The 21,571-nt window shown below is 38.6% G+C and overlaps 1 protein-coding gene and 1 pseudogene across 1 annotated transcript in view; both read left to right on the top strand.

Moving 5' to 3' along the window:
- The window catches only part of LOC111343488 (serine/threonine-protein kinase mTOR-like), a 39,500-nt gene that overhangs the window by 3,705 nt on the left and 14,224 nt on the right, over nt 1-21,571 (top strand). Inside the window, exons 6-29 of the mRNA XM_088729558.1 lie at nt 332-547; nt 1,002-1,114; nt 4,801-4,846; nt 5,248-5,381; nt 5,789-5,917; nt 6,944-7,011; nt 7,201-7,296; nt 7,989-8,072; nt 8,728-8,852; nt 9,403-9,514; nt 10,153-10,259; nt 10,454-10,552; nt 11,394-11,516; nt 16,365-16,442; nt 16,889-16,981; nt 17,798-17,838; nt 18,270-18,363; nt 18,465-18,582; nt 18,709-18,848; nt 19,992-20,048; nt 20,172-20,225; nt 20,325-20,411; nt 20,797-20,883; nt 21,253-21,333. Of these exons, the coding sequence (XP_088585684.1) occupies nt 332-547; nt 1,002-1,114; nt 4,801-4,846; nt 5,248-5,381; nt 5,789-5,917; nt 6,944-7,011; nt 7,201-7,296; nt 7,989-8,072; nt 8,728-8,852; nt 9,403-9,514; nt 10,153-10,259; nt 10,454-10,552; nt 11,394-11,516; nt 16,365-16,442; nt 16,889-16,981; nt 17,798-17,838; nt 18,270-18,363; nt 18,465-18,582; nt 18,709-18,848; nt 19,992-20,048; nt 20,172-20,225; nt 20,325-20,411; nt 20,797-20,883; nt 21,253-21,333 (2,382 nt within the window). The remainder of the gene's footprint in view (nt 1-331; nt 548-1,001; nt 1,115-4,800; nt 4,847-5,247; nt 5,382-5,788; nt 5,918-6,943; nt 7,012-7,200; nt 7,297-7,988; nt 8,073-8,727; nt 8,853-9,402; nt 9,515-10,152; nt 10,260-10,453; nt 10,553-11,393; nt 11,517-16,364; nt 16,443-16,888; nt 16,982-17,797; nt 17,839-18,269; nt 18,364-18,464; nt 18,583-18,708; nt 18,849-19,991; nt 20,049-20,171; nt 20,226-20,324; nt 20,412-20,796; nt 20,884-21,252; nt 21,334-21,571) is intronic.
- LOC148725116 (uncharacterized) lies at nt 1,208-4,777 on the top strand (annotated as a pseudogene).

Raw genomic sequence — 21,571 nt, 5'->3', positions numbered from 1 at the left:
ACCAGTATCTTATTTCTTCCCACAATAATTATCACCCCGGAATCAGTTATTAGGGTCTCGATCATCTAGTAAAAAATCTGTTGATTGTTAAACAAAGGAAAAAAGTAAAGTCATTGATAGAAAAACGAAGGAAAACAAAAATACAACAAAATAAAACAAACAAAAAAACAAACTAAATATCATTCTTATATGTACAAATTGTACAAGTTATGTAATTTTTAAATATGCTTATCCTGCCTGAATAAACCCAGAGAGATAAAGGTGTTCAATTTTGTGTTGGTATTGGCTCTGATCAAGAGATTTGAGTCAATTTTTTTTTTTACCATTACAGAGGGCCAAACAGGAATTAGAAGAAATATACTGTGATCAAACCCAAACACAATTTAGTCTGGATGATCTTGGTATTAATTCTCCCAAGAGTAAGTTTGCTCTGCAGACTGGGTACCAGCATCAGAGATCACTGGCTTTACTCGGAGGCGGAGGAATGACAGAAACTATCTGTCACAGTAAAGTTTGTAAAGATTTCATGGATGACCACTTTGAAGAGGTGAATATGTTGCTGCTGTTATTTTTCTTGAGGTGTAGAGTATATTGGTTTGTTGTGTATGTAGCAGTCTGTGCACAAGTTGCTCTATCTAATAAGTGTTAAGCAGTGCTTCTTGTAGCTTGTGGATGGATAAGCATTGCCAAGCTGATTGTGAGATTGTTGGGCAGTTTGCAACACAGCCTTTTTATAGACATTGTGGAGTAGGGAGAAGGGGGAATCATCTTTGAGAAAACAGTTTGATTGAATCATCACACACTTTAGTACCAAAGAGAGCTGTAAATGAATTCAAACTGAGCATACTCATAATTATTTGCATAGGTGACACACATTACATGTAACTGGGTTCTGCTAACTTTGCTAAACTGTGTGGAGCTAAAAATAGTATGGATCTCTATTTTAATTTACTTTTCCTTAGATATTTTTTTCCTGAATTGTTGGTGTGCATGTTGTTTAGGTGTGTAAACTGGTTCTAAGATACAAGGCAACACGTAACAGCTCTATCCAACAGATGCTACTGACCATTCTCCCTAGACTTGCTGCATTTCAACCAAAACGATTTGTTAAGAAGTAAGTAAAGTGATTGTTGTAATTCTACATTATTTTGCTTGCCTTGTATCATTCTATCTGTAAAGGTTGTGAATTCCCTCTTGGTTGATGAACATGGAGTGTCAATAGCAAATAGGCCATTGTACAGTTGTGTACTTTGTTGCCAAGCCTTTGATTCAGGGTGAGGCTGAAGGTGACCTTGTTGTGATAACGACCTGTATCTATTTAGCATGATAACAAAGTGATTTACATTTGGATCCGTTAGAATCTTTTGAATTTAAGAAACTACTGCTTCACTCTTCCGGATCCATCATATGCATTATCGTTATTTACCGCCCTCTAAGTTCTATCAAGAACAGTCTTACACATGCGCAGCTTTTTTGGATGATTTTTCTTCAATGCCAGAAAGGCTAGTGTCTTCTTCTGGCTGTCTTCTTCTAGCCGGTGACTTCAATTTCCATGTCAATGATCCATCTGACAACACCACCAATAAGTTTCTTGACCTTTTAAGCTGTTTTAATCTAGAAGTCTGTAATGTCCACACCCCGACGCATAAAAACAACAACGTTCTTGACCTCATTATCACAAGATCTGGTGAAGAGACTGTCTTAAATCTATCAGTGAACGACCCTGTTATCTCTGATCACTTCGCTGTTCATTGCACCTTGGCTATTAAGAGACCACCTAAAGCTAAGCTCACCATCACTTTACATAAACTGCATACCATTGATTCAGACAACCTTCGGCATGATGTTCTTTCCTCCACCTTATACAACTCGCCATCCCAGGAAATTACCGAACTCTGCGACCAGTATGACTCGGTTTTACTCTCAATCTTAGACAAGCACGCACCTCTGCGTACAAGGATCATCACTTTGCGACCTAATGCTCCCTGGTACAACGATGAAATCAGAAACAGAAATCAACCTGCCGCAAGCTTGAAAAGCGCTGGCAATGCTCCAAACTTGAATCAGACTATCGACCTTACGCTAATCAATGCACTGTTATTCAGAACACCATTTTTAAGTAAAAAATAGACTACTATTCTAATCTTATCTCTGAGGCTGGTAATGACAATAGAGCCCTATTTCATTTAATCGACCATCTCCTCCACAAGAAAGCAGAGAGAAGTTATCCAACCAGCTCATTGGCTGAAGATCTTGCTAATATATTTGTCACCTTTTTCGAAGATTAAATAACCCATATTAGAAGCATATCTACTCCTCCAGAAATTCTTGATTTCTTTTCTTCACTGGATATTTCCAACACTAATTGTGAGCTCAGCAACTTCTCACCTACTTCCAATTCCAAACTATCGAAGATTGGTCGTTCTGTTGTGCAGAAATCATGCTGTCTGGATCCTCTACCTGCCACGTTACTAAAAGAACACTTTGACCTGCTCTTACCATCTATCTGTAGCATTGTAAACTTGTGGCTGTTATCTGGTCTTCTACCTTCGTTCCTTAAAAATGCTCTTTTAACCCTTCTACTCAAGAAACCGAACCTGGATCATGAAGTTCTTAGTAATTTTAGGCCTATCTCGAACCTCAAGGTTATCTCGAAAGTTATTGAGAAGGTTGTGGCAGCGCATCTTCAAGTCTATCTTGACTCTTACCAACTCACAGAGCAGCTACAATCAGCCTACAAATCATTCCATAGCTGGGAAACTGCCCTTGCACGTGTTCAAACTGATAATTATTTTGCTTGCTATTGACAATCGCCACTGTGTCATGCTCCTGCTACTAGATCTCTCCGCTGCATTTGACACTGTTGACCTTGGAATACTGCTCAAAAGATTGAACTCTAAATTCTCGATATGTGGCACTGCACTTGATTGGTTCCGCTCTTACCTTACAAACTGTGCACAAGTTGTCTTTATCAATGGGAGTAAGTCACAGTCTCGAAAGCTCAAATGTGGAGTACCTCAAGGCTCCGTCCTTGGGCCCATCCTCTACCTACTCTACACTGCTCCACTTGCTGACATTTTACGTTACCATGACATGCAGTTTCATTTCTACGCTGACAACACTCAGTTGTACATTTCTTTTTCTGCCAACGACAATCTGGAATTAACCAGTAGTATTGCTAAAATTGAGAATTACTTATCTGATCTTGATTAGTGGATGGCCTTGAATAAGCTGAAACTGCCGGTAAACAAAAACAAAACTGAACCTCTCTACCTTGTCTCAAAGTATAACCCTCAACAGTCTCTACCTCCACTTCGTTTTGGTTCTGATAATTATAATTCAGCCGTCCTCATGTTCCAGAAATGTCAGTGTTGTTTTCGATAGTACTTTGGCAATGCTCCCTCATGTCCGATCTGTTTGTAAATCTGCCTTCCATCATCTTTGGAACATTTCCTGTATAAGGAAATTACTATCCACTAAGACCACTGAGACTTTAGTCCATGCCTTTGTAACCTCCAAGTTGGATCACTGCAACTCTCTTCTAATATGGTGTTCCGAAATATGTTATTAAAAAGCTCCAATCAGTGCAGAACGCTGTGGCTCGACTTATTAGCTCCCATAAATTTGACTGCATAACCCCTATTTTATTCGACCTGCACTGGCTTCCAGTTTCTGAGCAAATTAAATTCAAGATAATTCTGCTCACCCCCAAAGCTCTTCACCAGCAGTCTCCTATTTATATTCAAGATCTGATACGTCATTATTCACCTTCAAGAACGCTCCGGTCATCTTCAACATTACACCTGTCTCCTGTCAACTTTAATCTCAAGTCTTACGGCTCTAGATCTTTTGCTGTTTTGGCTCCTGAAATGTTGAACATACTACCTGATGGCATTCGTTCTTGTGACAATTTCAATCTCTTTAAGCGTAAACTTAAGACTTGTCTTTTTAAAAATTATTTTAATATGTATGAATTCTCTTCTTATCCATGTCTAGCGTCTAGATCTTAGACACCCGTTTTTTTGTGAATATTTAAATCTCTGTTAACGTTAACTTTAGACTTACTTTTAAAAATTGATTTAATATGATTATTGTATATTTCTATTTTGTAAAGCACTTAGATCAGGTCTGGATAAGTGCTATTTAAGCAGTTCTATTATTATTATTATTATTGAAAGGCAGCAAGGTTTGTATCATAACAAGGTCACCCCTAGCCTCACTTCCGTTCAAAGGCTTGGCAACCAAGCACACAACTGTAAAATGGACTATTGGTATTGAAGTGTGTAATATTTGTAATAAAAGTTCCAATTCTTTGCTAAAAACAGCATAATTTGGTCCAAACAAGTGCATGTTAATGCATGGACATGTACATAGAGTTGTAGGTATTTTGCATGTTATTTATAGATGCTATAATTATTATTTCATTCTCTCGCCAACTGAATGAATGGAACTCACCCTTAACTTTTACGTGGACACTATGTTATTGGTTTGATGACAATTGAAAGTAATTTCAAATAAATTGGTGAGATTTGAGCTTTACTTTCAAATGTTAAAAGATTGTCACAATGATAGTATGTCTCAAATGAGGAAGAACACATGTTTACCAGTACTCTAAAATAATTTTGATCAGAGATTGATTTTGAATTACATGTTGAACACAAAAATAAATGAGCAGCTGTAATGAATACAACTTGTATAAACGTGGAGTGTACATTCATTACTGAATATCATTTCTTGTTATTCTGCTTAATGTATGTACAGCTTTGGGTGTGTTATTAATTGTATATGAATGATTTTTAGATACCTCAGAGAAACTATGGACCACTTATGTTTCGCTCTTAAAAGAGTAAGTAAAACAATATAACAAAATTGCAGTGTGCTGTACACATGCATGTACTTCTTGAAAATAACAGACTGGAGTACACAACTTGAAGTTGATTTATCATGTCTATCTTAAATTCAGAGTTTTTGAGGAAAAAAAGTTGAAGCAGGAGATTAATAACAAGAAAAATACTGGTATTCATCCTGATTGAGAAAAAGTTATGGCCATTAAAATTTAGCTAAGGGCTTCTGCTTGGTAAAGTGGTAGATTTTTACTGGTGTACAGAGAATTCTGCCTGTAAGTGGATAATTCTGTCAGGTTATGGGAATTCTCATGAAGTCAAAACAAATTTTTTGTAGTAATTCCTTGACACAATTGTGTGTATTATTTTAATAGTTGGCAACAATTAATTTCTCATTTTAAAGGAAAGGGAGCGATCTTCAGCATTCAAAGCAATTGGGTTGATAGCCATTGCTGTACGACAAGACATTGAGAAGCACAGGGGACCTGTGTTTGAGCAAGTCAAAGTCCTTCTTCCTATGAAGGATCTTGGACATAAGTGAGTGAAAAGCTTCTACATGTAGTTTAGTAACTTACACTTGTCTACACTCTCTTCAGTTACAAAGTTTTATACTCATCATTGCTGCATCCAAATGATCTAAATGGAAATCTCAACCCCTGTCCTTGCAATGCCTAGGGAAACATTTACATTTTCATTATATTTGGTGACATTATGCGTATTACCACAGGGAATGAAACTATGGCTAGTTAGAGCTGATTTGTTAATTATTATCATGGTTATCTATTGTTATTATTATTATTGATATCATTACTATTATTATTGTTATTATTATTACCAGTATTTATTTTTTTGTTGCTTCATCTTTCAGTTCTACTTTACAAATGCATGGCACATGTTCAGTGCAGCTTACTACAGATATTCACTGAACTCTCATCTTTTTCCAGGCGTCAAAAAGCAGTGACTGTTGATCCAATGGTGTTTGCATGTGTTGCAATGATGTCCAGAGCCATTGGACCAAAAATCTCAAAAGAAGTTAAAGATCTTTTAGAGCCAATGTTATCTGTTGGGCTGAGGTATATACACTGTACAAGTACTACCTGATAGGAATGATGATAATTTTGGTGCATTGAAGAAGATTTTGATTGTGAGAATTTATTTGTCATGTTAATGGAACTCAGGAGTAACACCCTTAATACCAGTGTCCAACTTCTTTCAGTGCATAAATGTTCACTGCAGGTATCAGTGAACAATGATGATTATTTCTGTATCAAATATGATTTAACCTTGTAACTGCTGCAAGTGACCTAGACAGAATTTTTCCAGACAATATCAATACAATATCAGGCAGACAAGCAATGAGAATAAAGAAAAATATCAATGAGGAGATTATTAGTTGGTCCAATACCAAATTTTTTTGCACTTGTTTTGTTATGTATTAACAACAAACAGCAAACAACAACAATAAAACAACAACAATCACCAAACAACACCAATCAACAAACAACAACAATCACCAAACAACACCAATCACCAAACAACAACAATCACCAAACAACAATCACCAAACAACAACAATCAAAATAAATAGATTTAAAAAATGACAAAAAATGACAGGGACACTGCAACAGCATAGCCAATTACAGCGGGTAGGGAGAATTATTTAATATTTAGATCTTACATACATAGGTTAATTGACCACTCCCCCATAGGGCTTTTCAGGGTCAACACCCACCCATCCCACCCCAGGGGAGGGCATCCACCACACAGTAGTCTCTTGCGTGGGAATTTAATGTCTCCTACCTGCAGGAGATGGGGCCTACGGTTTATTCATCCTTATTTGAGAAGACTAGAATAATTATCTACCCATTTCTTGTTATAGAAAGATAGCAAATTCTCCTCAGTTATTTTAAGACCATGAGTATTGGTCCAGCGTGGGCTTGAACCCTCGACCTCCCACACAACACAATCCGTCACTCTAACCAATTGAGCTATATTCTGCCTGCGATCTTGGGAGTGAATGTTTATGTTTTTGGCTAGTCACGATGAACCTGATTATTACCTAACTCTCTTACAATATTATTTTATTTGTAATAATACAGCCCAGCCCTTACAGCCTGTTTACGTGACTTAGCACACCAGGTACCACAGCTCAAGAAAAGTATTCAAGGTTTGTGCAAAATGAAAACTCAATGACAAATGTTTTAGTTTATGTGTGATACAATGGCAAGATTTTTTCCTCTGCTTATGGATATAGGTAAAATGTAATGTTTCACTTGTTTTTAGTAACTATCAACTGTTAACTGGCTACAGAAATATGTGTGCACTTTCCACTTTTTATTTTGTTCTCAATTTTCAGATGGCCTCCTCAAAATGCTCTCTACGATCTTGATGAACAAGCCTCCGCGACATCCTGGAGCCCCAAGAAGTGCCACACCTACACTGACCCCATCAGGTTAGGCTTGGTCATTGTAGTGTTTAACTAAATGTACACAAGTATCTGAAATGGAATGCATCCATTACTCACCACACCATTTAAGACTAAGTGTTCATAGTACTTTGATATGGCTATTTCATCAAGTAACAGGCCAACTTGAATGGTATCAAGACATTTTCATGTGATACAAGCTGCTTTCACCTGTACTTCATGGAGTCCAATTTGGTCTCCGTAATCACATAATCACATAACCTCAAAGCCTGAGTTTGATTTGTAAATCACCCAATATGATTACAGACAGAATTGGATTGCACTCAGTCATATCACCAATTAAATCAAAACCATGACAAAATAAGAGAAACGAACTAGCCATTGATTATATGTTTTTGTAAATTAAAACAATTGAGTTAACCTCTACAAAATGCACAACAACAGTGCATGTAAGATGCATAGTGTCAGCAGTTACATAGGCATGGGTGCACTGTGTCCAATTATAAGCACAGTGCCCTATTAGTGCATACATCAGACTGACGATGACCAGTTAGGTTAATGAATTTTTTCATAGGTTTGATTATGATGAGAATACAATAGTGCAATGTTTATGTCACCAGTTATTAAATCGGAAAATGTATGATTCTCTCTTACTGATATTAATGTCTTTTGTACTAACTTGAATATTTTATATAATTTTATACTTTTGTTTTTTGTAGCTTCATCTCATTCACTATTTGACACTCTGGATGTGACCAGCACCGTCCTGGCTTTACGGACCTTGGGTACCTTTGATTTTGATGGTGAGAGTACATTTTAAGGAGTTATGGATAGGGCTTACAGCCATGACAAAATTGTGAATTTAGGAATGTACAGTAGTCTTGTCTATTAACAGTCATGTCAAAATTGCACAGTCATTCACAAAAACAACTTGACATGTACTTTTTGGTTGTTTTGTTAATCTACTGTTATTTCTCCGTACAGTATGACCCTGAGTGACACATCAAGGTTACGCAAATATTTACTAAAGGAAATGATCACTAACAAATTAAGCTTTGGATTTTTTAAAGAAAATAATTCATGTAATCAGCACCTTAGGAAATAATTATACGGAACACAGTTTAGAGAAATATTATATAATTATACAAAGCTAAAAAGTTTAAAAAAGGTTAAAACCAAACATTTTCAGCTGTTTGCCATCATCAGGGTGATGATGGCAAACAGCCAAAAACATTTGGTTTGAACCTTTTTTAAACTTTTTAGCCTTGTCTATATAATATTTCTTATTAAGCGAACATTATGGACAGTTTAGAGAATATGCATACATTAGGGTGTAGAAGTGTCCACATGTCCCTTGTAGTGGCTCCTGGTGCATGTATTTGTAATGTAATGTACTTACTACAGAAGAAGCATAGGTTTAGTAAAAAGTACATGGCTGAATGTACTCTTCACCTGCAGGACATCTACTGGCTCATGGGAATCTTGTGCGTCATTGTGCTGATACCTTTCTGGCAAGTGAGCACAAGGATATCCGCATGGAAGCTGTCAGAACTTGCTCCAGGCTCTTGTCACCATCTCTCCATGTAAGTGGAAACTGTAACAGTTGTTTCTACACCCAATGACAAAACAGTGGAAATGGTTCTTTTAACAAAATTTTCTGCAATTGAGTTATTGAGATTAAAACTTTCGTCTCAAATTGTTGCTAACAAGAAGAAACACCATGATACTACAGATAATTCCAACACGAGGTAAACTGATGCCATTCATCAAATTTTCTTGAAAGTGTTTATAAACCTGAATATTCATGTAATTTCATTCTGTCTTTAGTATCAGAAAAGTTAGGGAATGGCTTCATTTGAGCCCAAGTCCTGTTTAAAATGAAAATGTTTGCATGCACTTTGTCCTTCGCGATTGTTTTACATCCAAGAATTAAATAGTTTCCTCAAAACGGCAGATTGAGAACCTCAAAACTTCTTGGAGCATCTTGAGCCTCGATTCTCAATCCTAGATTCTTGATAGTTTTGACAGTCAAAGATTGAGTTTCCAGTAGTCAAGACTGTCAACTTATTTTTGAGGGGTACTGCAAGTGCAGTATGATTGTTATTGAGCCTGATCTGCATGCTTGTTTTGCAGCCGATGGTTATGCCACATGCTCCTCTTCATCATGCCAACATCAGTGCTAGCTCAACACAAGTTGTGTCTGAGGTGTTGTCTAAGATGTTGATGGTGGGAATAACTGATCCAGGTGTGCACTGGATATCTTTTTTTCAATGGTACCTACACTGTAGGACGGGTGCTTTTTTGCTGCTTGTCGACAGTCATCCACATGACTTTGCACAGTTGTGCGGATATAAATTGCTTTGAATTGAGGGATTTGTTGGTTTTGACGTTCTTTGTTGCAGTCTCTGCCAGATGATAGGTACATATACCTTAGGGTTGTCATGTGGGGCTGTATATGGTGGCAGAAACCTGCTGGCTGTTAGATCATTTTGGACTTAGTCTAGTTACTTTGTGACATGTGGTCAAAGACAGAATCATCATTTTAAACTGATTCTAATGTTAACGTCTGGCTTAAAAAAACTTACTCAAATATGTCCCAGGGTGCTATCTCAGAGAGTTGGAAATTTCAAATTTTTACCTGGCAGCATGCCTCTGGACCCACAAGAAGGGTGTGTTGTAAAGCGACACATCTTGCTCTGTATATAGAAATATTTCATTTCCACTGCCTTCTCAGTTCACATCATACATAGTCTGTTACATTTTCTAATGACAATTTGTCCATATATATACATGTAATGTAATAAAAAAAATTATGCAGGGTGTAGGTTTTAATCTGTATTATTGTATGTGTACATAATTTTTTTGTAACTGTTTTGGTTGTAGACTCAGACATTCGTTATTGTGTGTTGTCATCCTTGGATGAGAGATTTGATGCACACCTAGCCCAGGCAGAGAACTTATCAGCTTTGTTTGTGGCTCTAAATGATGAGGTAGGTTTTATTGAAACAATAGCCTATAAGTTAGGGTAATTTACAACAGTGCACTGTGAGCATGTGTAGTTCAATGGGTTTTTTGTATGTTGATTGATGTACTAGTTCTAATTTTTGTTTAGGATGTTATGAAGTTTAATATTGTATTGTCATTTGTGACATGATTTATTCATATTTTTTTTTTTTATTAACAGGAGTTTGAAATTCGTGAACATGCCATCTGTACAATTGGGAGGCTAAGCAATTTGAATCCAGCTTACATAATGCCATCACTAAGGAAAACTCTTATTCAGGTACAGTAGTTATTAATAGTTTTTTTTTTTTTTTTTTCAGTAACCAGTAGTTGTTGGGATCAAAGTGCTGATTAATTTTATTGATATTTCTGTATTCTATAGAATAGTTACAAAATATTGTTACCCTCCTCATTGTATATAATTCTGTACATTTTCATTAGACTCTTGAAGATATTGTTTTTGCTTAATAAGACAAAGTTTCCTTTTTAACATAATTATTATTCTGTACATGTTCCTGAATTGATAACATATTAGGGTTCTTGCCTTCTGTGAAAACGAAGCACACTGTATCTGTGGAGTCATCACTTACTTTGAGACTTCCTTGCCTGCATAATTTGATTAACTGCACAAATTGCGCTACTTTGCATCTGTATTGAATTGATGTGTCAAGAGGTTTGAATGCATGGTTGCACAAGTTACTGTTTGAATAGTATCCTGTATGAGCAGGCAAGAAATGGAATTATACAACAACAAACATATGAAACATGTGTGAACTGCGGTTATGAGACGTATATGAGCACGATCCTTGGCAGTAAAGCACTATTTGAGCAATAGTGAAAATCAGACCTGAAAAAAAAATTTCAGGCCTGATTTTCACTATTGCTCAAATAGTGCTTTACTGCGAAGGATCGTGCTCATATACGTAAATGGAATTATGTTTAACAGGAATTTGTTAGTGTATGTTTTTCCCATTTGTTAGAGTATGTTTTTCCCAGAAGGCCGCAAATTTAGATTGCTAATTATTTGACTGCTTACTATTCAAATGTATTAGATAGTTTCAACTGTCAGATATGATTGTGACAGATGACAATTTTGTTCTGTGGTTTATTGTTCATTGTAGATATTGACCGAGCTAGAATACAGTGGAGTGGGACGCAACAAGGAACAGAGTGCTCGTATGCTGGGTCATTTAGTATCCAATGCACCAAGACTGATCAGGCCTTACATGGAACCAATACTCAAGGTCAGAATGTGTGGCAATCTGTACTGGGAATGTTGAAAATATGTGAACTTACACAATTTTGAATGAAATAAATTTCGTTTGACCTGCAGATGAAAATGAAGCAAAGAAGGATTATTTTCCATTTTTAAACAATGATTATTGGAGGTTGTCATGTATTCGGTTTTTAGATTTATTGTCAAAAGCACATGGAATACATAATGCGCACACGTGCGCATGCTTACGAGGACCAACCGCATACACTACAACACCTCCCCTGTAAGCCAGTCTCTTGTCCCCCTAAAGTCCTTAAGAATTTAAAAGTTTCCAAAAGTTCAACGCAACATGCTATCAGTAGAAATCCAGTCTCAAACTCCCCCCCCCCCCCCCAAAAAAAAAGGGTAGTTCAATGTTCACAGATCCATCCGAACTGGGGGTTGCCGCACTCTGGAAGGGTATCGTTTCACAGGAACATGTTCAATCTGGGTCGGTGAGCTGCTAGCGGACGATTCAGCCACTGGATTGCATTTGGGTGACGGGCAGTCTGTCTCCCTCGAGAAAACTTCTGTCTGTTCAGGTAGTTCAGCTACTGGGTGATCAGTGGTCGTGGCTGGGAGTGGAAAAGGCAAGGGGTATGAAACTGGCGGGTGTCTGTCTGTAACAGGAACATTGGAATCTCGGAGTTGATCCGTGTGTCGACGCCAAACTAGGTTAGGCCCAATCTCCACTTCATAAGACAGGGGTCCCAATCGTGCACGTACAATACCGGGTACCCACTTTGACTTTCCAGTGTAATTTCGTGCTATCACCCTCTGACCAATGGCAAAATGCCTTGTTACAGAACCACTCTTGGCAACAGACTGGTCTATCTGACGGTTGTTTACCTGGATGAAGAGATCTGGTTTTAACAAGTCCAGTCGAGTGCGTAATCTTCTTCCCAAAAACAACTGGGACGGTGGCTCTCCGGTGGTTGAGTGGGGGGTGATTCTATAAGTTAGCAAAAATCTCGCCAACTTAATGTTCAAAGATGTCACTTCAGTTTCACTCTTCATGGCATTCTTGAAACTCTGGACAGCACGTTCTGCTAGGCCGTTGGTGGCAGGGTGATAAGGTGCTGAGGTGATGTGTTTGATGCCGTTTCTCTTAAGGAATTGCTGGAACTCTTCTGATGTGAACTGAGGCCCATTATCACTCACCAACTGGGCTGGTACGCCATATCTTGCAAACAACTTCTGAAGGGTTTCAATGGTTTTCGCTGAAGTTGTAGTGTTCATTTTCTCTATCTCTAGCCAACGTGAATGTGCATCCACTACCACTAAAAACATGCTGTTAAGGAAAGGACCTGCAAAATCGATATGAATTCGTTGCCAGGGCAACGAAGGCCATTCCCATGGGTGCACTGGCACTGTACTGGGCTCCCTCTGTACTAGTTGGCAACCTGGGCAGAACTTAGCAGACAGTTCAATTTCTTTATCGATTCCAGGCCACCAGGTGTAGCTTCGGGCCAGGGCCTTCATCTTCACGACTCCCATATGTCCCTGATGAAGTTCCTTGAGAACTTGAGGGCGTAGTTTTGGGGGTATTATTACTCTTATTCCCCACATCAAACAGCCTGATTGTAATGTGATCTCATCTTTGTGAACAAAATAGGGGTTGAGTACAGGGTCATGGTTGTTTGGCCATCCCTTCCTGGTCATTTCATGCACTTGGGCCAAGACAGGATCTCTTTGTGTCTCTCGTCTAACGTTGTCCACTGTGACTGGCAAAGGGTCAAACTGCATCAAATTAAATACACCCACTGGGTCAACCACTTCTTCATCTTTGGCTTCCGTTAACAGTGGTAGGCGGGAAAGACCATCTGCATTGCTGTGAACCTTAGTGTTCTTGTATTGAATGGAGTAGTCATAGCCTGCCAGGAACAGGGCATAACGTTGAAGACGTGCTGCGGTGACCACGGGGATGCTCTTCCGCGGATGAAAGATTGAAGTTAATGGCTGATGATCTGTGTATAGAGTGAAAGGACGGCCAAACAGGTACATGTGAAACTTCTTGACACCCCAGATTATCGACAAAGCTTCCTTGTCAATCTGCGCATACTTTTGCTCAGTTTTTGTCAGTGTCCTTGAAGCAAAAGCTATAGGTCGCTCGGTACCATCGTTAATTACGTGAGAAAGCACTGCTCCAATGCCTACGGGGGATGCGTCACAAGCAAGTCTAAGTGGCAGACTGGGATCATAATGTGTTAGAACTTGCTCTGAAGTGATCATTTCTTTCACCTTGTGGAATGCTGCCTCGCATTGCTCTGTCCACTTCCATTGGTGGTCCTTTCCCAAGAGTTGAGTCAAGGGGTGGACAGTTGTCGACAGGTTAGGTAAGAACCTATGGTAGTAGTTGATTAGTCCGAGAAATGATCTTACTTCAGCTACGTCGTTTGGGCGTGGTGCTTCCAAAACCGCTTCTACTTTTGCTGTAGACTTGTGAAGGCCATCCTTGTCAATATCATGTCCACAATAGGTTATCTTCTCCTTGAAAAACTCACATTTGGCTTTGTTAGCTCTCAAACCATGAAACTGTAGCCGTCGAAGGACTTCTTCTAAGTTAGCCAGGTGTTCTTCATCACTCTTTCCAGTGTTAATCATGTCATCAAGTATACAGCTTGTGCCAGATGTCCCTTCCAGCACTTGATCAATGGTGCGTTGCCAGATAGCGGGTGCTGAAGTGATGCCGAACACTAGTCTATTGTACTGGAACAACCCCATGTGTGTGTTGATGGTGAGGTATTTTCTGGAATCTTCTTCCATCTCTAGTTGGTGGTAGGCCTGGCGAAGATCAATCTTTGAGAATTTCTGTCCACCAGCAAGCTTTGCAAAGATATCTTCGATGTGGGGTAAGGGATATTGTTCAGCCTGTAGTTCTGGGTTTATCGTGCCCTTGTAATCACCACAAAGTCTGACCGATCCATCTTTCTTGGGGACGGGTACAATGGGTGTTGCCCACTCGCTCCACTCAACTTTCGTGAGAATTCCTTCATTCTGAAGTCTTCTTAGCTCTTCTTCAACTTTAGGCCTTAAGGCATAGGGCACAGCACGGGCTTTGCAGAAATGGGCTTGGCTATCTTCTTTAAGGGTTAGCTTTGCTTTAGCTGATTTGAACGTTCCAAGTTTGTCTTCAAAAACATCAGAGTATTTGTCTAGCATGGTTTGCAGCTGCTCCTTAGTAGTTGATAGGGTTTGTGAAGCTTTCAATGACTTAATAGCATACCAATCTAGGCGTACCTTGTGAAGCCAGTCCCTTCCCATCAACACAGGGCCCTTGTTCTTAACCACATACAGATCCAACAGCAATGGTTGCTGGTCTTTGTACTCAACATTTACCTTCAGCACTCCAGCTGGGAAAATGTTCTCTCCAGTATAGGTTTTCAACATTAATTTAGTTTCTTGCAAGGGCTTGTCGTGAAATTTCTCCCTGTACAAATTATGTGGAATAATCGACACAGCTGAGCCTGTGTCCAGTTCCATTTTCAGTGGTTTACCTTCCACTTTCAGATCGATCCAGATTACAGGACTGCTCGGTTTGCTTACATTGTGTATCTGTATGCTTCCTAATACATCTTCAAATTCATCGCTCTCACTGTACTCAATAGAATGGACTTGAGTGTTAAGCGGTGGTTTCGGTGGTTGTTTTGGCTTACCTTGTTGTTTCGAGCGACAAGCTCTTGAAATATGGCCCACCTTCCCACAATGATAACATGTTTGGTCCTTGAATCTGCAATTGTGCATTGCGTGCGAGTCTCCCCCACATCGATAGCAAACTTTAGTGGTGGGGTTCGGCGATGGCGCTTGTGTGTGGTTATCTGAGATCTTGTCAACGCGAGGTTCTGATTGAAGCTCACTTTGTAATTCCGCAGCATCGCGAATAGCCGTTTCCATTGCTATCGCTATTTCCAAAGCCTTGGAATATTTGAGTTTGGCTTCTGAAAGCAACCGTTTTTGTATCTGCACATTTCTAAGGCCACAAACCAGTTTATCTCGTAAAGCTTCGTTAAGGTTGGCCCCAAAGTTGCAGTGGGTTGCTAATTTCTTCAGGTCTGCTACATAGGTCAAGACAGTTTCTCCTTCACGCTGAATCCGTTTGTAGAAATGAAAACGCTCCGCGATTTCTAATGGTTTAGGACTTAAGTGTTGCTGAAGAGTCGTGACGATCTCCTGGAAGCTCTTCGTAGCTGGTTTATCTGGTGTAAGAAGATCTCTCAACAATGTGTACGTTTTGCTGCCCATCAAGCTTAACAAGGTTGGCGCTTGGTGGTCTTCATCGATGTTGTTTGCTAAGAAAAACTGTTCCACCCATTCTACATAGGTTTCCCATTTCTCCTGTGTTTCATCAAAACTTTCTATCTTCCCGATAGTAGTCATATTTTCGACGGTCTCCTACGACTTTATCCTCGTCGCCACTGTCATGTATTCGGTTTTTAGATTTATTGTCAAAAGCACATGGAATACATAATGCGCACACGTGCGCATGCTTACGAGGACCAACCACATACACTACAACAGAGGTGTGCTGCAATTTAAGCAATTTTAGAAAAGAGGCCAGAAAAATTCAGGATTTCACAAGGTTCCAACATGTGCATCCCAGCCACAAGCTCTATAATTCTTGATGTGCCAGTCCAACTAGTGTCTGGGAGACATGAGTTCCAATCCTGCCAAACCCTGAATTTTTTTCAGGTTTCTTTTCAGCAATTGCTCAAATTGCACACCTGTGGAGATCATTGCTTTACTTGATGTGAAAAAATTAATTTCATTGCATGAGCACCATTTGTTTAATTTTGTTTTGCTGCCTTGCTGAAATAAAATAATTTGTTTTTTCTAACAGGCATTGATTCCAAAGCTGAAAGACCAAGATCCCAATGTAGTTATAAGTGTGTTGGCTGCCATTGGAGAACATGCTCAGGTATTTTTCAATGAAACAATTTTTTTTTTTTACATGATTGAAACTGTAGGTCCAGATCAGGCAATTCTGTGATTGTGTGTCAACTGAGTAAGAAATCGATTGATTAATAATTCCAATTTTAATTATGTTTTTAACATGTTGCTTCTTTTGTTTTACATCAAGAATAAAAAGGTCATAGCTAGTAGCAATCAGATATTAGGGAGATGGGTTTGACCATTAGAGACAAGCAAGCACACCAACAAGCGAGGCAAAGTGTGAAACTTGACTCCCACTAGAAACAAAGCGCATGGTTGATCAAAATTACATCATTCGCCCCTGAATAATTTTTTGGGAGGGGGGAAGGGGGGGCCATGAATACATAGTCCAAAATTGTTGATTTCAACTGCATTATGAACGTGCTCTTTGTTGAATGCAATTATATAACATATTGGTAATTTCCTTATTAGGTCAGTGGGATTGAGATGAGCAAATGGTTGAATGAACTTTGTCCCATAATCCTTGATATGCTTCAGGATGCTTCACTGAACAACAAACGAGAGGTAAACATTAGTTATTCATAGTTTTCCCTTATTTTAAGTACAGCAGTGAAAGAAATTTTCAAACCCATTCTGCAGTCCATTTTACCTGTTGAATTTTCAAGAATTGCAAGTGATTTAGGTTTAATAAGACGTACTACATTAATTTCACTGGTTACGTCCGCCTGTAAAGAGCAACACTGATAAATAATGTGTCAATTATTTTGAAGCTTCAACATCCACCCCCACTCCTCCCTGGGCGTTTAAAATTTTGAAGGTTGCTTTTGTTCAAATTCCTGATCCTGGGGTGAAAATTGCTTCTAGATGCCTCACCCAGTTTTTTTTTTGTGTGTGTGTGTGTGTGGGGGGAAGGGGGGGGGGGGGGGTAAGAGGCAATTCAGCAACCATGACTTTCAACACATTGACCAAGCTTTAAAACTTAGTCATTGTAGACCTTTTTTTCTGAGTCACTTGCTAACAAAAGTGAACTGTTTACCACAAACACCTCCATATTTGAAGACTAAACACTTGAATTTGGCTGAAAAGACTGGACACTTCTGGTTCAAATAACCCACCCCAGACAGCCAGCCAGGCAAGGTTCCAATTTCCCACTGCCTGTGCACAGATAATGCTAAAGATCCCATGGGTTGTCGGGGAGGGGGGGGATATTGAAGCTTCAAAGTGATCAGCCTATAACCCTGTGAAATAGTATGATTGTGCTGTAGTCTCCAAACAGTTTTATCTACAAAAATTAGCAACAGCTCTACTAAATAAATGTAAGTACATTTATAGCTACATTTTAATTTTTTTCTTATCAGTATGAATGTGTTTGACCAACAGATTGCTCTGTGGACTCTTGGTCAGCTTGTGGAGAGTACTGGGTAAGCTTTGTACTTAAACTTGTTCCTCTGATAACTGCCTTTTATTATTGATTTAGACCACAGAGATTCGTAACAATTATTTCCAGCCCTGAGAAAGGCCTTTACTAAACACATGTAACATATTACAATAACTTTGTGTGTTTCTTTTTTTGTCAATCAGCTGCTGATATGTCACTTGCCTTTGCATTTGTTGAATTTTCTTGCCAGTAAAGACCTGTAGTGTATATATATTTAACAGAATTATACATGGATGTGCATAGAAATGGAATTTCTTGTCTTGTTTTCAACTCAAAGAGAAATATCATATCCAAATTCATAGTTATAATATCATATCAAGCCCATGTGTATTCTCTATTTAATCTCATCACTTGAAGTGAACATGGACATCAATTTGAAAGCAATATTGAAATTCTATCCTTTGAATTTCTTAGATATGTTGTAGAACCATACAGGAAGTACCCTAACCTTTTAGAAGTCTTATTGAACTTCCTCAAAACAGAACAGGCCCCTGGAGTAAGGCGAGAGGTGTGTATGTAGTTCTGCAACACTTATATTAGCTGACTTCATCCCTACTAGTGTCCAATGGTTTAGTTTTTTGAACCCACCCGTTTGTTGTTTCTGTATAGGCCATCAGAGTGCTTGGACTTTTGGGAGCGCTTGATCCTTATAAACATAAACTGAATCAGACTGGAGGGCTGCTCGTAGGTGGGAACTCTGCCAAAGACTCGACAGATAACGAAGCAGGTCAGATTTGAAAACATAATAAAAACATGTTTGATATGTACAGGTAGCTTTATGACATAATTACTTTGCATGCCTTTTTTTCAAATTCATTACCGTCTCATTAATTTGTGTTTTATACATTTGCAGCTGATACCAGCACAAGTGAAATGTTAGTTACCATGGGTAGCGTTCAGTTGGAGGAGTTCTACCCTGCAGTGGCAGTGTCTGCTCTTATGAGGATTGTCAGGGACTCATCACTTTCTAGTCACCATACTATGGTGATTCAGGTACTTTACTAGACTAAACCAAGATCATAACACTTTCCATTCTACGGAAACTTTATTTCAATAGTTTCAAAGCATCCTCTAACCTGGTAGTTACATGTACACGTACATGTAATACACTCACACCGGTGCACCGCACTGCACCGGTTTCGCAGAGGTCATGGGTTCGAATCCCGTACAGGCCTGAATTATTTTCAGGTCTCATTTTCACTACTGCCCAAGTATGGCTCCTTACTGCGAAGATCGTTCTCATATGCGTTTCCTTAACCGCAGTTCAAGTATATGATTTTCATATTATTGTTAGCATGGCATATACACTGTACTGGATGAAAACACGACATTTGACATCAAATTTTAGAACAATGTCTTCCTGCATGAACAAGTTATGAAACAAGTTTACTTGCGCCAATCAGTTTGATTTCCATTTACTTGAGTCTTTGTCCTTTACACCCTAACGTCAGTATGCATATTCACTGCGGAGTTCTTTAGGCATTTTCTCAATATGCTGACAAGGAGACTTATTTGTAACAATCGAGAGTTTATTAAGTTGGTGACTATTTCCTTTCTTCTTGTGACCTCAATGACGATATTGTGAAGAGAAATTAGACACCAGTCACTCTCAGGAATTCATGGGTTGAGTGAAGTACACCTTCTGCGTTGGTCATTTCGAAGCTTCCACATCCCCTTCCTAGGCAATCCCCCGGGCATTTGAACTTTCGCGTGTGAAAATGAACTACCTGTGTTTGCCTTAAAGCACCTACGTCATATTTCAAGAAATGACACTTGTGTTCTTGAAAGACTTGACATTCCCAATTCAAATTCCCCAACTTAGCCAGGCAAGGTTCAAATTCGTCACTCCCTCGCCAAGGATTACGGTCAAATGCTACGCTGTTGCAGTATCCCTGCCATTTTTTTTTGTTGTCATTGATTGTCATTTTTTTTCTTTTTTTATTTAATTATTTTGGTTGTTGTTGTTCGGCCAAGTTAATAAATAGATAAATAAATAAATAAACAAATGTGTTTGGGTTGCCCGAGAAGTGTGTGTGTGGAGGGGGTGTTGTATTATTGCGTATGCAGGTAATTGATGTAGATGTTTATTGTTCGTCAATTTTCAATGTTATTATTTTTATTATTTTCCCCTTGCAGGCTGTGACATTTATTTTTAAGAGTCTTGGAATGAAGTGTGTGACTTACCTCTCTCAGGTAAAATCAATAATCTTTATTGCATATTTTCAAATGATTATTGATTGAAATACAGAGGATTTTGTATCAGTTATTGGAATTATTAGTTATTATTGTATTCTTTATGTTTGTTTGTATTTTCAGATTATGCCTTCATTTCTGAATGTCATTAGAACTTGTGATTCATCATTTCGAGAGGTTTGTGAATTTTGGAAGTCTTTGCTTTGAGTAATTGCAGTCAATCAATATCAAGAGCATCATTTAATTCACAATTTGTTGTTTTTTTTTCCCCCATAGTTTGTACTTCAGCAACTAGGAGTGCTGATTTCAATTGTCAAGCAACATATCAGAAACTACTTGGATGAAATATTTGGTCTGATCAAGGTGTGGTTAATTTAACAATTAACAAATTGAGTATTATAATAATACGTGTCGGTGAGTTTTCATCCAAAACTGTTGCCTTTGTTGTGAAAGGCTCGATTTTAACTTTTTTCCAAGAGGACGTAAACAGCGCTTTAAGCGTAACAAATCGAGTCACAAAGATTAGTTTCGGCGAGTTGACTAACGGGTATCGTTGAATTGGTTATCGGCGATGTGACCGATAAACGATGTTTGTACATTAGTGGAAGTTTGCTGTAAATTTGGACTTGTTCTCTCATGTATTAGTGACTTCCGTCATCAAGGAGTCATGGAAAAACAGTTGTTGTTGCAAGCTACGTAACACTCCAGTTTCTTAGAAGCTAACTATTAACGGTGTTCAATTTTCCAGCAATATTGGATCCTTAACAGTCCAATGCAGACAACCATTATATTGTTGGTGGAACAGATAGTTACAGCCTTAGGAGGAGAGTTCAAGGTAACGTTTTCAAATGACTGAAAGAATGGCTAAAGTCTTTTGGAATAAATGAATAGAGCCATTTTCAATTGAGCGTCGAAAGTGATCCGAGATTGCATTGGTTTTGCTTTACTAAGCACCAACGCGTTTTCCCGCGTTTTAGGCAGTTTGTTTGGTGTTGGTTTTGTTGCTGAAGATGTTTCTTTTGATTGGCTGTTGTAAAAGCTGTGGTTTTGGTTTTACATCACTAAATCGAAAAGCGTTCTATTTCTAATGATGATTATTGCTTTTCAAAGCAACCACACAAAGCCGCTTCTGTAGTGAGACTGAATTCAATAATTCAGTCGATTTATAAACGGTGAACCCAAGAAACGTAACTTTTCTTTTCAGATCTACTTGCCGCAGATTATTCCCCAGATACTCAAAGTGTTCATGCATGACAACAGCTCTCAAAGGAGTGTCACGACAAAGGTAATGATCAATAATTATTGCAAAAATTGTTTAATGCTGTGCGTTTACTCAAAGTTTCCAACAATGTTATAATTTCGTGTTCAATGTACTTTCAACTAAACATGCAACACTGAGTAATACTATTAGCCATAAAATTTGTATAGATGTGCTTCAAACTCGTTCCTTAAATTGCCAACTTATTTTACCGCTCGCGTGCACTGCAGCTCCCTTCTAGGAAGGAGGAGAAAACTCTTCCCGC

Source organism: Stylophora pistillata, chromosome 8 (assembly GCF_964205215.1).
Source record: "Stylophora pistillata chromosome 8, jaStyPist1.2, whole genome shotgun sequence".
Taxonomy (NCBI): Eukaryota; Metazoa; Cnidaria; class Anthozoa; order Scleractinia; family Pocilloporidae; genus Stylophora; species Stylophora pistillata.
This window is presented reverse-complemented; position numbering and strand designations above follow the sequence as displayed.